The sequence below is a fragment of the Numida meleagris genome, chromosome 14 (genome assembly GCF_002078875.1).
Source record: "Numida meleagris isolate 19003 breed g44 Domestic line chromosome 14, NumMel1.0, whole genome shotgun sequence".
NCBI lineage: Eukaryota > Metazoa > Chordata > Aves > Galliformes > Numididae > Numida > Numida meleagris.
This window is the reverse complement of record NC_034422.1, coordinates 9,794,315-9,811,003: the sequence shown is the minus strand read 5'-3', so window position 1 is coordinate 9,811,003 and position 16,689 is coordinate 9,794,315. Positions and strand designations below refer to the sequence as shown.

Genomic DNA, 16,689 nt, shown 5'->3' with positions numbered 1-16,689 from the left:
CCCCCCGTTCCCAGCCCCTCCCGCCCCGCGCCCATCGGGTTTAACGAGGCGCCGCGGGGACGGGGCAGCGCCGATAGAAAAGCCGCTCTCTTAAAATCACTTCGAAACCGATTTCTGTATAAGAGGATTTAAAAGCAAATTAGATATGAATTCAAAATCAGTGTAGAAATCTTATCAAAGACAGGATACAGTATTCATTCCGAGAGTAAAACGCCCGACCCGGGGGCTCGGCGCACCGGGGGCAGTCAATACAAAAGTTATTGCTGTAGCATCTCTTGGTAGAACGGGAGCACGGAACGGGAAAGGCCAAGGGCTGGCAGGTCTCGTGAGCAAAGATAGGGAGAAGAAAGAGAAAGCGGGGGACCCGTGTTGTTTCCTGGCTCCTTAAACCCCTCCAATCCTTCCCCTCTCGGGACGAGCTCGGCCGTGACACGGGCACGCTCACACTCACACTCGGGGCTGGGCGGTAACACCATGCTCCCATCCCTGCACCCGCTTCATGGGGGGGGGGGACAGCGCCCGCTGCCTCCCAGCTGGGAGAAGAGGCAGGGAGCAACAAACCGGGCAGAGAGGAACCCACGGAGCAACACCTCCATTCCCCTTCGAAACAACAAGATCAGTGGTATCAACTCCTTACAGTGTAATGCAACTGGAGAGGCCCTTGCAGGGCCGTGGCAGCCTGTGCTGATGCTCTGCTCTTGAAGTCACACGTGGCTCTAGTGAGAGGAGGCAGCGTGATGCTATGGGAGGGGGGGAGGCCTGGCTGTGCCGAGTGTCAAAACAGAGGGCTGCGTGTCTGCAGGTGTCGGGATTTGCTCGGGGCTGACACAGGCAGAATCCTACGGGCAGACACCGTTCCTGCTGGGGGGGCTGAGGCTGGTCTCCATGGTGGAGCGCCGGGGCTAAGCTCAGCTGCCAGCCACACACAGACGCACACGGCAATGAGGGGACCGAGCCTCTCTCTACTGGGACACAGCAAGGGCGTTTCCTGTTTAATGGTCCGTCTCCAATCTGGATCTACTGCCTCTCCGCAGCAGCAGCAGCGAGCGCTGCCACCCGCCCCCCACCCGCCCCTCCCCTGCCTGGTAAGGTTTCTAAATCACAGTAATGTTCAGAGAGACAGAACCGCCACAAGGGGCGGCAGAAAGATGCTTAGCTCCCCATCTACGATGCCTTTAACAGAAGAGTTTGAGAAAGCAGTTCTGACAGTAGGGCTTGTCGTTCTGTTCTTTGAAGGTTCCTTTGTTGAGCTGCTTGAGGCAGAAGGCACAGACAAAGTGTTCGGGGTGAAATTTCTTGCCCATCGCAGTGATGCAGCGTCCTGTGATGGGCTTCTGGCACCCAGAGCACAGCGAGCCGCGCCGCTCGTGGTAATGCACCTCGCAGTAGGGCTGCCCGTCGTGCTCGAAGAAGCTGCCGTTGATGAATGGCGTGAAGCATTCCTGCGGGAGGAGGAAGCAGAAGGGGAACACATTCAGTAAAGAGCTGGGGCTGGGGACAGCTCCACAAAGCTCCTCTGCTCCGTGGCACAAGCACAAGCTGGCTGCTCCGCACGCAGCGTGAACGGCCGCCTCTCATCACCCTGCCGTGCACAGAACCAAACTCCTGCCCAGCGAGAACTTCCAAGGAAAGGCTGAGAGATGGACAGATACAGCCACAAGCAAGGGAAACAGCGACGCCTCGTCCAGCTGGCTTCGCTCACGCAAAGGAAACAGAGCCAGCTACCAGCCAGGAGGAGGAAGAACGCTGCTTCCCTTGGGACAGGAAACGCTGCAGCACCTTCCTCCCATTTTAAGTCCAAATCTCAGCCCAGCTTCCCCACCGTGGGAAGCAGAGGCCGGGGACCAACAAAGGTTTTCCTACAGCAAAATGTAATGAATGCGGGGTTGGTTGCAACTGAAGAAAAAAGAAAATGAAACAATTCATTTTCAAAAGCAGCCTCTCCAGAACAGCTGGCATCAGAGAGATCCTTTGCACAGGATCTGGATTCCATTCACTGAATACAGCAGCAGCAGGGCCCAGAGGAGAAGCCAGATCTCCAGAATCCTGCTGTCGCCAGCCCAGACACCAACCTCTTTCCTCCAGAGGAAGCTCCACTGGACCCCAACACAAACAGGAGTCCAGCAAACAACATGCAGAGCCACAGGTATCTATACACTCACAACACTGGGTCAAACACCATTTGCCTGCAGCAAGTCCAAGACTTATCTCATGCAGACAATTAGTCCAATCAACAGTCCTCTCCCTCAGCAGGACAGCTGAAAAGTCTTCTACGCTTTAGCAAAACGAGGAGGAGACTCCCACCTTGTGTCTTGGAAGACGTCAGTGCTAGCCCCACTAAAACACGCAGAGCGGCAGCAGGGAGAAGGAAAGCAGAACTGCATGAAAGAAGCCTCCATGCTGGCACAGAAAGGCTTGGCCCTGCCTGGCCCCATGCAGCCAGGACTGCCATTTTCTGGCTCCACTCCTCGCACACTGCTGCGGGAGCCAGACAGTGTGGGACAGGCAGTGCCAGCAGTGTGGAGACAGCGTGCTGCCTGCACCATGGGGAAAGGGAGCAGCAGTGCCCTGAGCATCACAGCAGGAACCAGCAGCTGGTGATTCTGCTGCTTAATCTGCTCTCTGCCTTCGTTTCACTCTAGGAAACACAGGCTTGTATTTGCTCTTCTCTTGGGGCCTGTAAGAGATAATATTTGCAAGGCTCTCTGAAAGAGTGCCAAGCATTTAATCTGCAGTATTCCTGTTTATTATGCCTGTTGTATGGAGCCTGCCACTATTTCACCGACTTGCATGCTTGTCTGAGCAAGGTCAGTTTCATTAGTTTACGTAGTCAGACGGAGCACAGGAGGAAAAGCCTCAAAATCTGATTGTTAAGGCAAGTGCTTAGAGAGAAGCTTAGCTTCTAATTGTTTAAAGGTCACAAAAAAATGTCTCTGTTTATCTGTGCGCTGCTGCAGAAGCCCTTCAACTGCAGCTGGGAACAGAAAGAGCAACGCAGCTAGAAAGTTTCATGTGAACAGGCAGAGGAGCAAGAAGGTGTTTGGTTGCTGACATGTTTTTATCTTGTGGGGCGCGCTGTCTCTCATGACCCCACAGATGCCTCCTTCCTGATACGGGACCGGATGCCTGCAGGCTGTGAAGGACAGTGGTCACACAGCAGCCACGAAGGACCTTGGTTTCCTTACCCGACAGACAAAGCACTCAGGGTGCCACAGGGTGTTTAAGGCAGAAATGTAATTTTCCAGGATAGCCCGGGCACAGCCTCCACACTTGGGAGCAAACATGTCAAAGTAGTCCTTGCGGCAATAGGCTTTGCCGTCCTTCTCATGAAATCCTGAAGGAAAAGAAGAACAGAGGCAAAGATCATCAGCTCCTGACCCTCACCTCTGTGGGGTAACCAGTGTGGGTAGGATCACCCTTCCTCTCCCCTAACACACAGCAGGCAGCTGTTCCTCGTTCTGCTGCCCTTCCTGTCCCACACACACACATGCTCATCCTCTCCAGAGAGACTAAGAGAGTGAGAAGCTTTCTGGTAGGATCCTTCCCCCATGAACAACTACTTCCCTTGGAACTTCCACCTCCAGGATTTCCTGTCATCCCAAGCCGGCCCCTCATAGCAGCTCTGCCTTACACACTCGTCTGCAGTTCAGGAAGGAGGATGTTTTCCCCTTGCATTAACCAGTAATACCTTCAGGTCCAAAGAAAACTCCACACTGGGCACAGAAGAAGTGTTCAGGGTGCCATGTCCTGTCCAAAGCCGTCACCACTTTCTGCTCGGAAGAAGACACAAAGAATGAGTCACATCAATTACGGCTTCAGCTTGGAGGTGAGTAAGGGGGGCTGGGAGTGGGGAAGAACGCATTTAAGTTGATGCTGACAACTGCATGCATCAAAATAGATTGTTCTTCATGGAGCCAAGTCAATTCTTCCCTGTCTCTAGCTCATTTAGACCTTCCCACAGAATACTTTTTTTTTAAACCCTATAAAGGCTTTATGCACAGCTTCCTCACACAGGGCCCCATCCAGCTCTCAGGACTAGCACTGGTGCTGTTCCTGCAGGCTACCAGCAGAAAAGAGCTGGGGAACCATCACCAGAGCAATGGAACCACATGGAATACCAAAGGATTACAGCTTCAGGGAAGGTAAGGGGGACTACCCCACCTCGTTAGCGTAAAAATTGGACTGGGTCAAGTTGTTTTTCTTTCAGAGCCAGGGCAAAGGCAAAATAGAAGTCCCTAAAAAAAATCTTTGACCCAGAACACGTGGATGGAGCTTTTAAGAGTGAGGCCTGCACCTTGCCAGTGCTCTTTACCCTAGCCAGGAACTCACATCAAGGATTGGCCCATTGCAGTAGTAGCAGCGAGGGGAGAAGAGGTTGTGGTAGTCCTTCTCGCAGTAGGGCTGGCCATCCCGCTCAAAGAAGTTCCGTGACCCAATCTCCTCCTGGCAGTGGGTGCAGACGAAATGCTCAGGGTGCCAGGTTTTCCCCATGGCTGTAACTACCTGTTGGGAAGACAAATTATGAAGGACAACTCCATCTCGCTCTCCCCAGGCCACATGACAAGACACCAGCTGGAGGTCAGCAAGAATGGCAAGTTCTACTACTCAAGTGAGCCCTGGACTGGGGTAGCATGAAAACTGAATTACCTATCATCTCAGGAGAGGGCAGTCCCTCAAAGGCAGAGTAGAGGTCACTGGAGGAGCTTACAGCGTACCTAGCCAGTGGATAAATAGAGTACTTCAGTTTCTCCAGCATCTCCAGCCTCTTCAGCCTCACGAAAGAAACCCTCCCCACTACTCCCAGCTGCAGGCCAAGGCTCAGCAATGAGAGGGCTCCTTCAACCCACCTGCCCAGCAATCGGCTTCTTGCAGGCTCCACAGACACCCTTGGCAACTGTAGCAACGCCCAGTTTGTTCAGGTCAGACTGGAGACTTCCCAGCATGGTGTCCAGCTGACTGCCAGGCTTGGGGGTGGTGGATGGCGGGGAGCTGCTGCCTCCGGCTTTTCCCTGTGCCATGAACTGTAAGGAAGAGAAAAATCAAGGTTATAGAGCAAACGTTGCTGTGCTTCCCAGAAAAATCCCTGCTCTTGCTGCCAGTGGCACTTTTGTAGAGACAAACCAGAGACTGCTAGGAGACAGCTACGCTCTCGGCAGAAGCCTGGGAGAGCCAGGATCAAGTACACACATTCTGCCCATGCAGAGACATGCGGAGACCCTGGGATGTAAAACAGCAGAGCTAGCAACTAAGGCTTTGACTTTCCTTTGCTGCAGACGCAGCAGAAGTTACTAGCTGTTCCCAAACACTCAGTACAGTGCTCTCTAAGCCTCTGCCAAAAATCTCCCTTTACCTCATCAGTTCCTGGCCAGCTGTCAAAGCAGAGACGCCATCCAGAGGGCCCCTTCCCTCTGACCTCTTTCTATTCCTACTGCCACTCTCTATCCTTCTTAAAAGGGATGCCTCTTCCACTCTCCATCTCCCTCTCAGCTAGAGCATTTTCTCCCTTCCCTTTCCTCCATCTGCACCTTGACACACATTTTCTTTGTTGCCCCATCAGGTGGCTCTCATCCCACGCCAGAGCTGAGCAAGTGGAAGCAGGAAGGGAACTCCCTTCAAGCTGCCTGTTGTTTACCCACGCAGAGGGCAGTGCATCCACAGCAGAGCCCGGGCAGGAAGGGCTGCGAGGGAAACACTGCCACGTCTGTTGTCAGACCTCTGGAAACACACGGGGAAGGGGTTACGATACTCGTCCCCCGGAGGCAGTTTCTGGATGGCAGTTTTCCATACTGCCACAGTACACACAGCTTGGAAAGGCTTCCCAGACAAGAACAGGGAGAAAAAGTTTTATTTAGGTTCACAGCGTAGGAACAAAGCGCGCGCTCTCTTTGGACACCAAAGCTCCTTTTACAGGAGAACTGTGATAAGGAGACAGATTATTTTAGCTGACTGCACTGCAATAGCTGCTGTTAGGTTTAGAAGGACCCACAGGAGTCCTTCCCCCCCCGCCCCACCCCAGTGATGCTGCTCTGCAGCATGATTTCTCCTGCTAGGGAGACAGATTAAAAACAGATGTGAAATCTGCGCTTCTGAACAACCCCCAGCAGCCTGCTGCCATCACGGGCAGGGGAGCAGGGCTTGCTGAAGTACTCCAGATCCCTGGCAGAATTTGCCCTTCCAGCCACTGGAGGAGCTCTACTCCCTGTCCTGCAGCCAGTCACACTTGCAGCCAACCAGCTGACTCAATGACAAACCCTGGTTTCCACTTGTTTGCAGAAAAAATTCACAGGACAAACCTAATTTCCCAGTCCGGCAGCACAGAGAAGCCCCAGCGTCTGGAGCCTGAAATAAACCTTCTGCCATGCAGCAGCTCTTTGCTACCAAACGGTTCCAGTGAACGCCTCCAGAGCACCCCACTGCAAGGAGACTGCCCACAGGAGAGGAACAACAGGCCCCCGTGCACACAAAGCCAGGGCAGAGTCCCAGGACAAAGCCAGGGCTTCCTGCACAGCACAGCAGGAGGAAAAGGCTTGGACAGAGCTGGAAGAACCATACCCTCTCTCGCTAAGCAAGGGCTTGTGGCCACCAAGCAGAGATTACACAGCAACAAATGATAAATACCATCTGGAAAGAAGGGAGACGAGAAGAATTCAACACGTAGCAACACAGTACTTGCTGTGCCTTGCTGGTGTGGCCCATGCAGATGACCTCAGCACAGGCCCAGTGACCTGTGGACACCACCATTTCTAGCTGGCTTGGTGGTCCAGCCTTCCTGCCAGCTCACAGGCTTGTTCCCACCTCCTGCACGCAATGCCTGCTGTTACAAGGGGACACTCAGCACAGCATCCACACAAACCCATCGTGCAAAGGCCCTTCAAACTGCCCTTTCGCCCACAGGACCCCACCAGCACAACGATTCAGCTGGGAGCTATATGAGCACCAAACCATGCACTACCACACAGCAGCTATGTTCAGCATGCTGTGAGCTCCAGGAGCAGCTCCCAGCACACACATCCACCCAAAGAGCACACCATGCTGAGAGGAAACAAAGGAGCTCCTGCCTTCTCAGGGCTGGGGGGGCCCAGGGGTGCAGAGGCAGCCAGCAGGTTGGCACTGCGGACGAGGGGAGGAGCAGAGGTCACCTGAAAAGTACAACAGTTCCAGATGCAGAGGCTGGCTGGCTGCTGAGATCTGCCTGTCCAAACAGCATGGCACAACACAGTGCTGCTCGCATGCATTACAACTTCCCAGCATCCTGGGGCTGCAACCCCTCCCTGACAGGAGGCACAGAGCACCAGCTCCTCCCCCAAATGCACCAGGGACACTTCACCACATGGGCAAGCATAGGAAGGATTCCAATTTTTCCCCATCCCTCCTCCCACCTCATGAGAGATCGTGGCAGGGAGAGCAGAGGCTTGAGTTTCAGAGCTACCTTCTTCATCTCAGAGGGAAACAAAGCCTACATAATCCCTGCTGCACAAAGGGCAGACAGGAAGCACCCACATCCCAGCAGATTATTGCACAGACATGTAGGTTGCAGTGCTAGAGGGGCACAGCTGGCAATGATTTGATACTGCTAATGACTCTGCTCTTTCATTAAGTGGTTCAGTGCCAGCCTTTACCTGAACATCCTATCTACTGAGCTACCAAGCTGGCAGCAGTGGTAAGGCTGGACAACACTCTGCTTAAAATTAAATAAAAAAGAAAGCAGAAAAGAGAATCCTGCCTGCATCCGTGGGAAGAAAGCCTCATCTTCCGTCTGACAGCCAACAGAAACGACTGTCTTGGTGCTAGGGGTCCAGGTCTGGGGAGAAGAAGAGTGCCTAGGATCTTCAGAAGGAGGGGTGCCCACAACAGAGAGCTCATGATAATCAGCATCAGAAGCTTCCCACTGGAAAAGTGGCTGGGGAGCCAAGCGGAAGGAATAGGAGGAGACCGGACACGGAGCTGAGGTAGCTAGCACATGGGAGGGCTGAGCTGGGAGCGGGCCGAGAGGTACATGAGAGGGAGAAGCATTAGCAGGGACTGTCTTCACAGCTTCATTGGAAGGTTGGAATGGGGGAGAGGCTGAAACAGAGACTGTCCTCCTGCGGGGGTGCGGGGATTCTGGAGGGAATACCACCTAGAAAGACATGGAAGAAAAGTGAGTAAATCCAAAGAGGAACCAACAAGCACCTCCTGCAACAGGAAGGCTGGAAGCACAGACCAGACGGTAACGATCTTTGCTGCCTAGCGCTCTCCCTCTTGCTCTTCTGAACCTCCTTGGTTCACATCAGAGCACAAACAGGACGTCAACCTCACCGCCACGGCCAAGCAAAGCAGGTAAAGATGGTGGTGACCATCTTTATCTAAGGGGAAAGAAGTAACAAGGAGCCAAGGGACAGGGAAAACAGAGAAGGGAACTAGAAAACTCGCTTCTCTGTGTAGCTCTAAGGAAGAGCACCATCTCACACCCAGAACTTCCTGCACAGGTACATACTGGGGAAGACAAGGCATCCCTGTCCATCAGGCCTCCCAGAAGGGTTTTCAAACAATACCCACACGGGTATTTGATATGCAATAGCAGCAGATTGCCCAAACAGATACCATTACCAGCACCCTCAGATATCACTCCGATTCTTAAACATGAACTGGGAACTGAAAGCCAGTTTACTTTTCAGGTCAGATGAGGGTGAGCAGAAGGAGTCAGTTCTTCATTTCACGTTGTGTAAGGTGCAACCTAATATGCACCTCCACAAAACGCTGTCTAGACAGAGGAACATGCTCGAATTTCCCAGGACATGCCTTCACTTTCTACCTTCTCTACTTGCTGTCCACCATTCTGCTCTTCCCCCTGGGGTCGGGCAGTGATAATGACCCCCTCTGTCAGCCAGTCATCCTGGCTTTTCCGCTCCTCCTGTTCCTGTTTTGCAATTCCCAGCCTGTCCTGCAGCTCTTCAATCAAGCGATCTTGGGACTCTGTCTTGTGAAATATTGCAGGACCTAGTTTACGCCTTGGAGAGAGCTCACGACTCATGGGATGCACATTGGAGGTTTCTTTTGTCCTCTTGATTAAAGACTTAATCTAGATAAAAAAGGCAATAGTGTCAGCAGAGAGAAGAGTAAGAGCAAGCCTCAAGATGCAACAGCACAAACTCAAGCCATTAGTGACAACTGTAAGCAGAAGAGTGATGACATTAATTCCACAACGCCAAAATTCTTCTTGGCACAGTCCAGAACAGTGACTCAGTGCAAGGAAAATCTCAGTAAGGACAACCACTGTAGCCAAAAATAACTATCTAGAAAAGGAAGGGAAAGGTTACCCAGCAGAAAGCCAAGATAGGAGGTGCAGCACAACCACTGCACTGAGCGTTAAAGAAACTTCAGCATCACAAGGACACACAGCAGACTCTCAGTGTTTGCCCTTGACAAGCGTAAACCTCTTGGTCTGGTGCACAAAGCGTACTTCCAGAGCTGGAAGGAACACTAACAGGTCCAACAACACAACCTAAAAAGGCAGGGGAGCTGCGATCCCAAGTCAGGAACATCCTCCAGAGGAGTGAATCAGCCCTTTAACTTTTCAGAGGCCTTTATGGACTAAGCATCTGCCTTATTCCATGTAAGGAATAAAAGCCCTTTTCACAGGGCAGTCCCTACACTCTGCCATGTTCTGTGCTGCTGACCGACGTGGAGAACAGACCATAGGATAAAGCAAAGGACTTAAAGCCTCCATGCCATGCAGCTGTCAGTAACGTTGCTCAGCACCGCATGCTGTTAGTGTGGGTGAGCCCAGGCACACTCACACCACGCACAAAACGTTAGTGCACTGTCAGGACAGCCCTAGCTAGGACTCATCCTCCTCCCACATTCGTTCAGCGCCTGCCTGGCCTGATGCAGAAATCCTTTCAAGGGGTGGTTTGGAGATGCATGGCAAATCCCATTCAGCTTTCCAAGTGTTTTCAGGAGATTCCGGAGCAACTGCAGAGCTTCTGATCTGCTCGTTTTCCTGGTCTCCTCCGGCTCTGTTCACGTTAGCAGCACCTGCCTTCCTAGGAGTTCTCTCTCTGCCCTGCTTCTTCTTGACCAGGTCAGGGCAGCCACCTGCTTGGATGTCACGTTGTGCTTCAGCCTTTAGCTCCTGTCCTCGCTCCACAACAAAGCCCAACTGTTTTTCAGTGTCTGGGAAGACATCCCACTGATCCAGGGCAACAGAAGGGTCACTCTTCACATGTACTTCTGGTTCAGGCTCAGACAGCTCCAGGGCCCACAGCTCATCTAAAGCTCCTTTCACACTTCTGCCCTGAGAAGGAAGGGCTGAATTATCCCTAAACGCTCTCTGCTGATCCAGCTCGTTAGCTACCTGCCCCTTCCCTTGACCACTCATTCCAGTGTTTGAAATCGGGATGTTTGAGAGTTTGGGGTCACTTCTCTGCTCCTTTTTCTCACTCTCTTTCACCAGCTCCAGGCCCTGTGCCTCCACCTTAGCAGATCTACACAGAAGCTCAGCTCTGGAAGCTGGCACAGCCTGGGAACTCTTCCTAGGAGAGTCAGACCTTCCACTCAGCCTCACCGAATTTGCGGAGGCCATCTGCTCCCCACGAGTAGCAGAAACAGAAGAGACACGTGGAGGGGGCACAGGGACCATTTGTGGCAAAGAGGGGACACGTGGAAGAGTGGCACACTGCCCTGAAGCAGGCCACACTACAGCGTTACTGCCTTCCTCAGCACAGAGAACTGCTGAGGGGGCACGTGCTGGCACTGCCACGTCCCCACTGTGCCTCACAGGAGGGCATCTGGAAAGGGATGGCACTGTTACACTGGGAGGAATGCTGCTGGAGTCTGCATCTGCTGAATCGGGAACCGGTTCTAGGGAGGGTTCAGGAATCAGAGACATAGTCTGTAAAAAGGAGACAGAAGAAATAAGGAGAAAAAAAAAAGAAAGATAAGAAACAAGAAGTGGAGGGCAGAAAAAAAGGAAGCATGGCATAAAGCATTCTAACAGTAGTGACCTCCAAATCGGGAGCCACGGTGATCCCAAGCCTTACATCAGAGAACAAGGAATGAGAACAGGGTAGCAAAGAGCAGAATCAGCGTGACATGCTGCTGATCTTTGCCTGAGATCACAGGATATGAAGCTCTGCAGCCATCAAGATCCTTTTTCTCTGCCGCCCTCTCAAGTTGAACACCTCATGCGTTCACCTGCAGCTGTGATGGGGGCACGCAGCAGCTGCCAGGAAGCCAGCTACAAGCCCAGGAATGTCTGCCCTGTGAGTGAAGGTCACATTAGCAACTTACTCATACTCAGCTATGTACGTTCTACATTTCAAAGCTGAAGGAAAAAAAAAAAAAAGCAATCAGTGAATAGAACGAACCATGACATTTTCTTCTTGATACACTAAGAACGTGCGCCAGTTGGCTGAGTTCATGGCAACGAAAACAAAGCTTCAGGGCATACACAACAGAAGCAGATGACATGGGCTTTGTTCTGCTCACATCATTAATCTCACCTTGGACGTAACACATACTGAATCTCAACAGATTCGCCAGTCTCTCCATGCCCTTATAAGCTTTGCTTAGATTGCCACATCAGCCTCTTCTCCTTAGACCACAACCTCTGCATTTAAACTGTAACAAGATCAGCATTCATTTTAATCCAAAATACACCCTAACAAGAGTGACTGATACCAAGGTTTTGGTTCTCCTTGGCTTAGAGGGTGTTTAAAAGAAAATAGGAATCACGGATCCTCCTTTTCCTGTTTTCAGTGGCTTCTGGCTGAGCTCTATGAGACAAACTGGCACTCCTCCTTTTTCTCAAAGGCAGAAAATCAGAACATTGGCTCACACAGTAGGTCAACCTAAGGGCAGTGCAGAGCCCTGTCAGTTTTCAAAACCTATCCAAAGATTTCCAAATCCAACAGGTATCAAGACATGCTCTGATTCTTCACCATGTTTTTCAAAAAAGCTTTAAGAAGTTAGATGTCCACGTTCTAATGTAGCAACAGCTCAGTCTTTACTTACCTGTATGGAGACTTGTCATGAATAAAAGGAAAAAATTAACCTGAACATGCACAAGATCTGCCAGTAGTTGGAAGAGACGGATTTCTTCAGGTGGCCTAAGCAGCTCCCATGCCAAGGGCTCAGGAGCCAGCAAGCACACACACTGGTGAAATCCCACAAGTAGTGCTATGGAGAGGCATCTCAGAAAGCAGTAGGGGACTGCAATTAATCACAGGTTGCTCCTCATTTCCAGGAGCAAAGCGAGATGAAAAGAACCAGCAAGTACATTAATTAGTTAAAATAACAAGGGAATTTTTCCCCATATTGCCCTCCTCCCTGTATTTTGCCTAACATGGACATACTTGTACAAGTAACTGAGTCTTATACTATAGTTCACACTTACTCGGTTTCCAGACTTTCTAAAACAAAGTCAGCTGTTTTCAAGGCAAGACTGTCATTTTGCTCAGCGTACTCAAAAAATACTAACTCCAAATGAAGAGCAGTGGCTAAATACACAACAGTAACATAACAGTTAAATACAAGCACCGCAACGTGCAGCAAGCTGGAGTCATGTTACACCGAAATGTCAGAGGCGGAAAAACCAAGTGCATTAAGTAATCTCAGTGCCTGCTGATGAGCTAGATAACCGAAATCAAATGGGTTCTGCAAGCAAAGAGAATGAGCAACTCATTAAAGTGAGCAAAAGATGATAAAAGGGTCATGTATCAGTCTGTAATAGCATCTGTTACCCTGGGGTATGACAGAAGTTAAACACCGGTGCTGCCACCTCCCCCACCGCCATCCACTGGGGCTTGTAGTTGTACCAGCTACCAACTCCAGCTAATTACATACTGCACTTCGTTTCTCTGTCCTATTTCTTGCAACCACATACAAGTCTGGCACTTGAATGACAGCCTCTTCTTTTTCACCTTTGGGAAAGACCCCACTTCTCCTCCTTACATCCTGCTGCTGGTACAGCCCAGATCATTTTTGCAGAGAAGCCAGCACCACCCGTTGGCACAAACAGGGGAGGTAAAAGCAAGAAAAAGGACTGAAGGGAAAATGAAAAAGTAAAGTAGCTGTTTAAAAACAGCCAGCGACAATAAAAAGAGAAACTATGACAGAAATCATGTTGCTGGTTCTGTAGGGAAGAACATGTAGACAGATGAGCTCAATGCCTTTCAAAAATCCTAGCACTGCATTTATCAATCTTGAGATCTTGTTACATTTCAGGTTGCTTTTAGAGTTCAAGCAGAAAGGAAGCCAGGAAGGAGGGCAGCATTACAGAAAGCATCCAGCACCTGTCACGCAGCTTTTATTAGAGCTGCACAAAACAAAAAGGCCTGTGCTGGGCAAGGACATTCCCTGTCGCCAGAGCTCACCTAGGAGCAAAGGCTGGTGGCAGCAACCACACCCTGAGCTTGTTTTCTGAGCCCTGATAAAGCAGCAGGAGGCCCTGGCACAGAAGCAGTGAGGCAGGGGACGCTGCCAGCAGCACAGGTGGGAACTCTCTCCAGCTTCACAACGGCACAATTTTTCAACTGCATGGAACAGAGACTCACTGATAGCCTGCTCTCTGCCCTAGGACCTAATATGGAAAAAGAAAAGCAGCAGTAAGGCATCGCTGTTAGCAGTGACTAAATACATACTAAATTAAGAGCAGAGAAAACAGTGAGTAGCTCCTTGAGTCTCACAGAATCGAGTACGTGAGTCACAGGCTGCAGGCTTGAATTAAAGCCAAGTACAGGGCAAGCAAAGTCCCGAGGAGCATGCAGGCTCACTGCTGGCTTCTCAGAAAACACTGCTCAGCTCTGACTGCCTCAGGACCAAACTCATGGTAGGAGATGGAGGTTAGCACAGGCAAGAAACACCACCAGGCACCGGCAGATTCTTCCATATGAGGAAACAGTGAGAGAGTTCAGGACTTTCATAGGATTACAGAGCTGACCTGCACGGGTATGTAAGAAAGGCACACCCAACAATGACAACATATTAGATATTTGCTTCTCCACCTCTCTCAGAACAAATTCAAGGGAATAATTCAGCAATGCTATAAGCAAGCCAGCTGAAAGTAGAGAGAAGACAAATATTCTGTTATGATTGTGGATAGATGGAGTAACATGAAAAAAAACTCCACAGTTAACCACCTCGTGTAAAAAGGATAGTATACCTATATGAAAAAATACTTGTGCATTTATAAGTTAGCCAAGTACAGAGAGCAAGTGCATGATGCTCCATTGGCAAGTTATTCCTCTGCTTATTCTATTATGGGATTTTTTTTTAATGTGTCACTTGTGACTGAAGGAGCAGTAGCAGTTCTTTTCCAACACAATACACTGATTTGCAAACAAGATTCCAAATAATGTTTGCCATTGTGTGTTCACCCATGCAAGCTCAATCTTAAATCCTATTGGGAGCTGAATACGTGATATTGTTTTAACATTGAAACCTTTGAAGTTTTCAGCTGCTTGATGCAAAGGCTTCAGTGCTCATACCACATGCCCTTGTGCCCCTAACACACCCTCCTCAGGGAAGCACATCAAGGTGTAAGCACGCTGCAGCCCAGGGAACAGAGGAGCCTGGTCTCTGTCAGCGAGCAGACTGGTGCTGTTTCATGCTCCCCTACTTCTTGTTAAGTTGCAGCACAGCAAAATAATTCACCCTGCACTGAGCAGTAACGAAGCTCATTATCTTTGCCAATTGCAGACAAACTGCAGAACGGATGGAAAAAACAGACCCCAGAATTCCCTTACCCACACCAGCGATGGGAAATTATTGCAGTCAAGAACCTACAGCAGCGCTCAAAGAGCAAATACGACCACAGGAAGTTCCACGGGATGAGGGGTAAAGCGAACATTCAGGAAACCAGATAAGGTCAGCAGATGTGGCCAACATGCAAGAGCCTGGGCGTGGGGAGGGACAAGATGAGGTGCGAGCGGTCAAGATAAAGCACCTTAAAGTCAGAGAGGGATGCCATCAGCTCATCCAGTTCTCGTGTAGCTGAAGAAGCAGAGATACGGGTCTGCTGCTGACTGGCGGTGACACGCTGGGGGCTGCTCACCTCCCCTTGGCTCACAGTGATTGCAGGGCTGATGAAAATAAAATATATTTATTTTTAAAGAGTGCACCTAGGCCAGGGGGAGCGCTCCTAGACTGAAAGCCTCACTGGCCCCTCTAAACAAGCATAGCATGGCAAGTGTCATCAGCACTGCTTGCCCTAGCCAGCCCTCCCCCAGATCCAGCTTCTGCAACACACACAGGTCTTGTCTCTCTGCCAAGTCTAACACGAGTGTACATGCACATACACCCATCCATTAAGGAATGGACCATGACCAAACACTCATTTGGCCACAGAGTGGGTATCTGTGATCAGCTATAAATCTGAGTTTAAACAAAACATGCCGCTAGTAACATGCCTCATGTATTTTTTCAGCCAGGAAGAGCTGCAGCAGATAGAAGAGCATCAGCATCTTCAAGTGCCTGCTTGATTTCCCACCCTTCAGACACAAAGTCCATCTGTCTGTCACTGTCTCACAGCATCTTCCCCTCCACTACACTCCCTGTTCCCACAACAGCCTGCCCAACCCCACGTAAGCCTGCATCCACCAAAACCCTACTTACACTGGGCTTGGCACAGAGCTCTCCAGCTCATCCAGCAGGCTCTCCACACTGGGACGCACATCTTCGATCCCACGCCCACCATTTCGCTTTGGTTTTTCTTTTGTAGGGGGTGCAGCCTTCCCTCCTGCAGAGCTGCTGCTCTCTGGGATGACATAGTGAGGTCCGGTCACGTTGGGCAGTGATGGACTTCTGCTCACTTCATCTTTAGAATAGAGAAGCAGAGTTGTTCAGACACATAAGTCCATGTATACATGCAAATGAGAGAAAAGAGCAATGAGCTGCCCTGAAACCCTGTGCAATCTCCATCTTCAAGGATATTTAGAACTTAGAGCACAAGGGCCTAAGCAACATAATCTAACTTTGAAACTGTTAAGTTAGAGTCATTTTTAAAGTTGGCCCAGCTTTGAGTAGGGTGCTGGACCTCAAGAGATCCCACACATACTAAAGGAATCTTTGTTCAGGGCTGGGGTCATCTCCCTCAGCAAAGATGTTGGAATGGAGAAGCAGGCTGCTACTTTGTGAAGTAAACTATTCACTAATACCAAACACCTTACTACTCCTTACCTGCTGGGAAGCCACTGGGAGGATTATGTTGAACAGCATTCAGTTCCAGGAGAAGCCTGTCCAGTTCCGAGAGATTGCTCCCCAGAGAGGTGCTGGCCATTGTGGGAGATGGTTCTGCAGACTTCTGCTTGTTTGGGAAGCTGGAGATAAAAGGGAAGTGTAAAACTTCTGCTTTAAGATACAGCAGAAGGATGGAGGGAAACTTATACTAGGTTCACAGAGTTTACGCAGGTACTGTGTTATTTTCAGGCTGAGGCTTTTAGCTCTGCAGGGAAAGCTGTGTGCTTTGTGAGATGACCATCAACACAGCTGCTGTTTAGCCTCATCTCTGTAAGTTACTAAGAAACAGCATTGATAGACAGGGACTCAGATCTTAGGACTCTGTGCCACACAGTCCTACAGCAAAGAGTTAACTGTCTACAGATCCAAGATGCACAGAACAGCAGAACCATTAGCTGGCATACAGGAAAAGAGCTTGTTTCTGCTGACATCACACTGAGCAGCAAAAACCTCTGCTCTGAAGCAAGGGGA

General features: G+C 50.3%; 1 protein-coding gene across 3 annotated transcripts in view; it reads right to left on the bottom strand.

Annotated features, from left to right (window-relative positions):
* The window catches only part of PXN (paxillin), a 38,117-nt gene continuing 21,524 nt past the window's right edge, over positions 97–16,689 (bottom strand). For all 3 annotated transcript variants that reach the window (XM_021412418.1, XM_021412417.1, XM_021412416.1), the window contains 8 exons: positions 16,159–16,298; positions 15,595–15,796; positions 14,927–15,062; positions 4,848–5,021; positions 4,330–4,503; positions 3,689–3,770; positions 3,186–3,334; positions 97–1,442 (listed from right to left, as the gene is read on the bottom strand). In XM_021412418.1, coding sequence (XP_021268093.1) covers positions 1,176–1,442; positions 3,186–3,334; positions 3,689–3,770; positions 4,330–4,503; positions 4,848–5,021; positions 14,927–15,062; positions 15,595–15,796; positions 16,159–16,298 — 1,324 coding nt within the window. In that variant the 3' untranslated portion in view covers positions 97–1,175. The remainder of the gene's footprint in view (positions 1,443–3,185; positions 3,335–3,688; positions 3,771–4,329; positions 4,504–4,847; positions 5,022–14,926; positions 15,063–15,594; positions 15,797–16,158; positions 16,299–16,689) is intronic.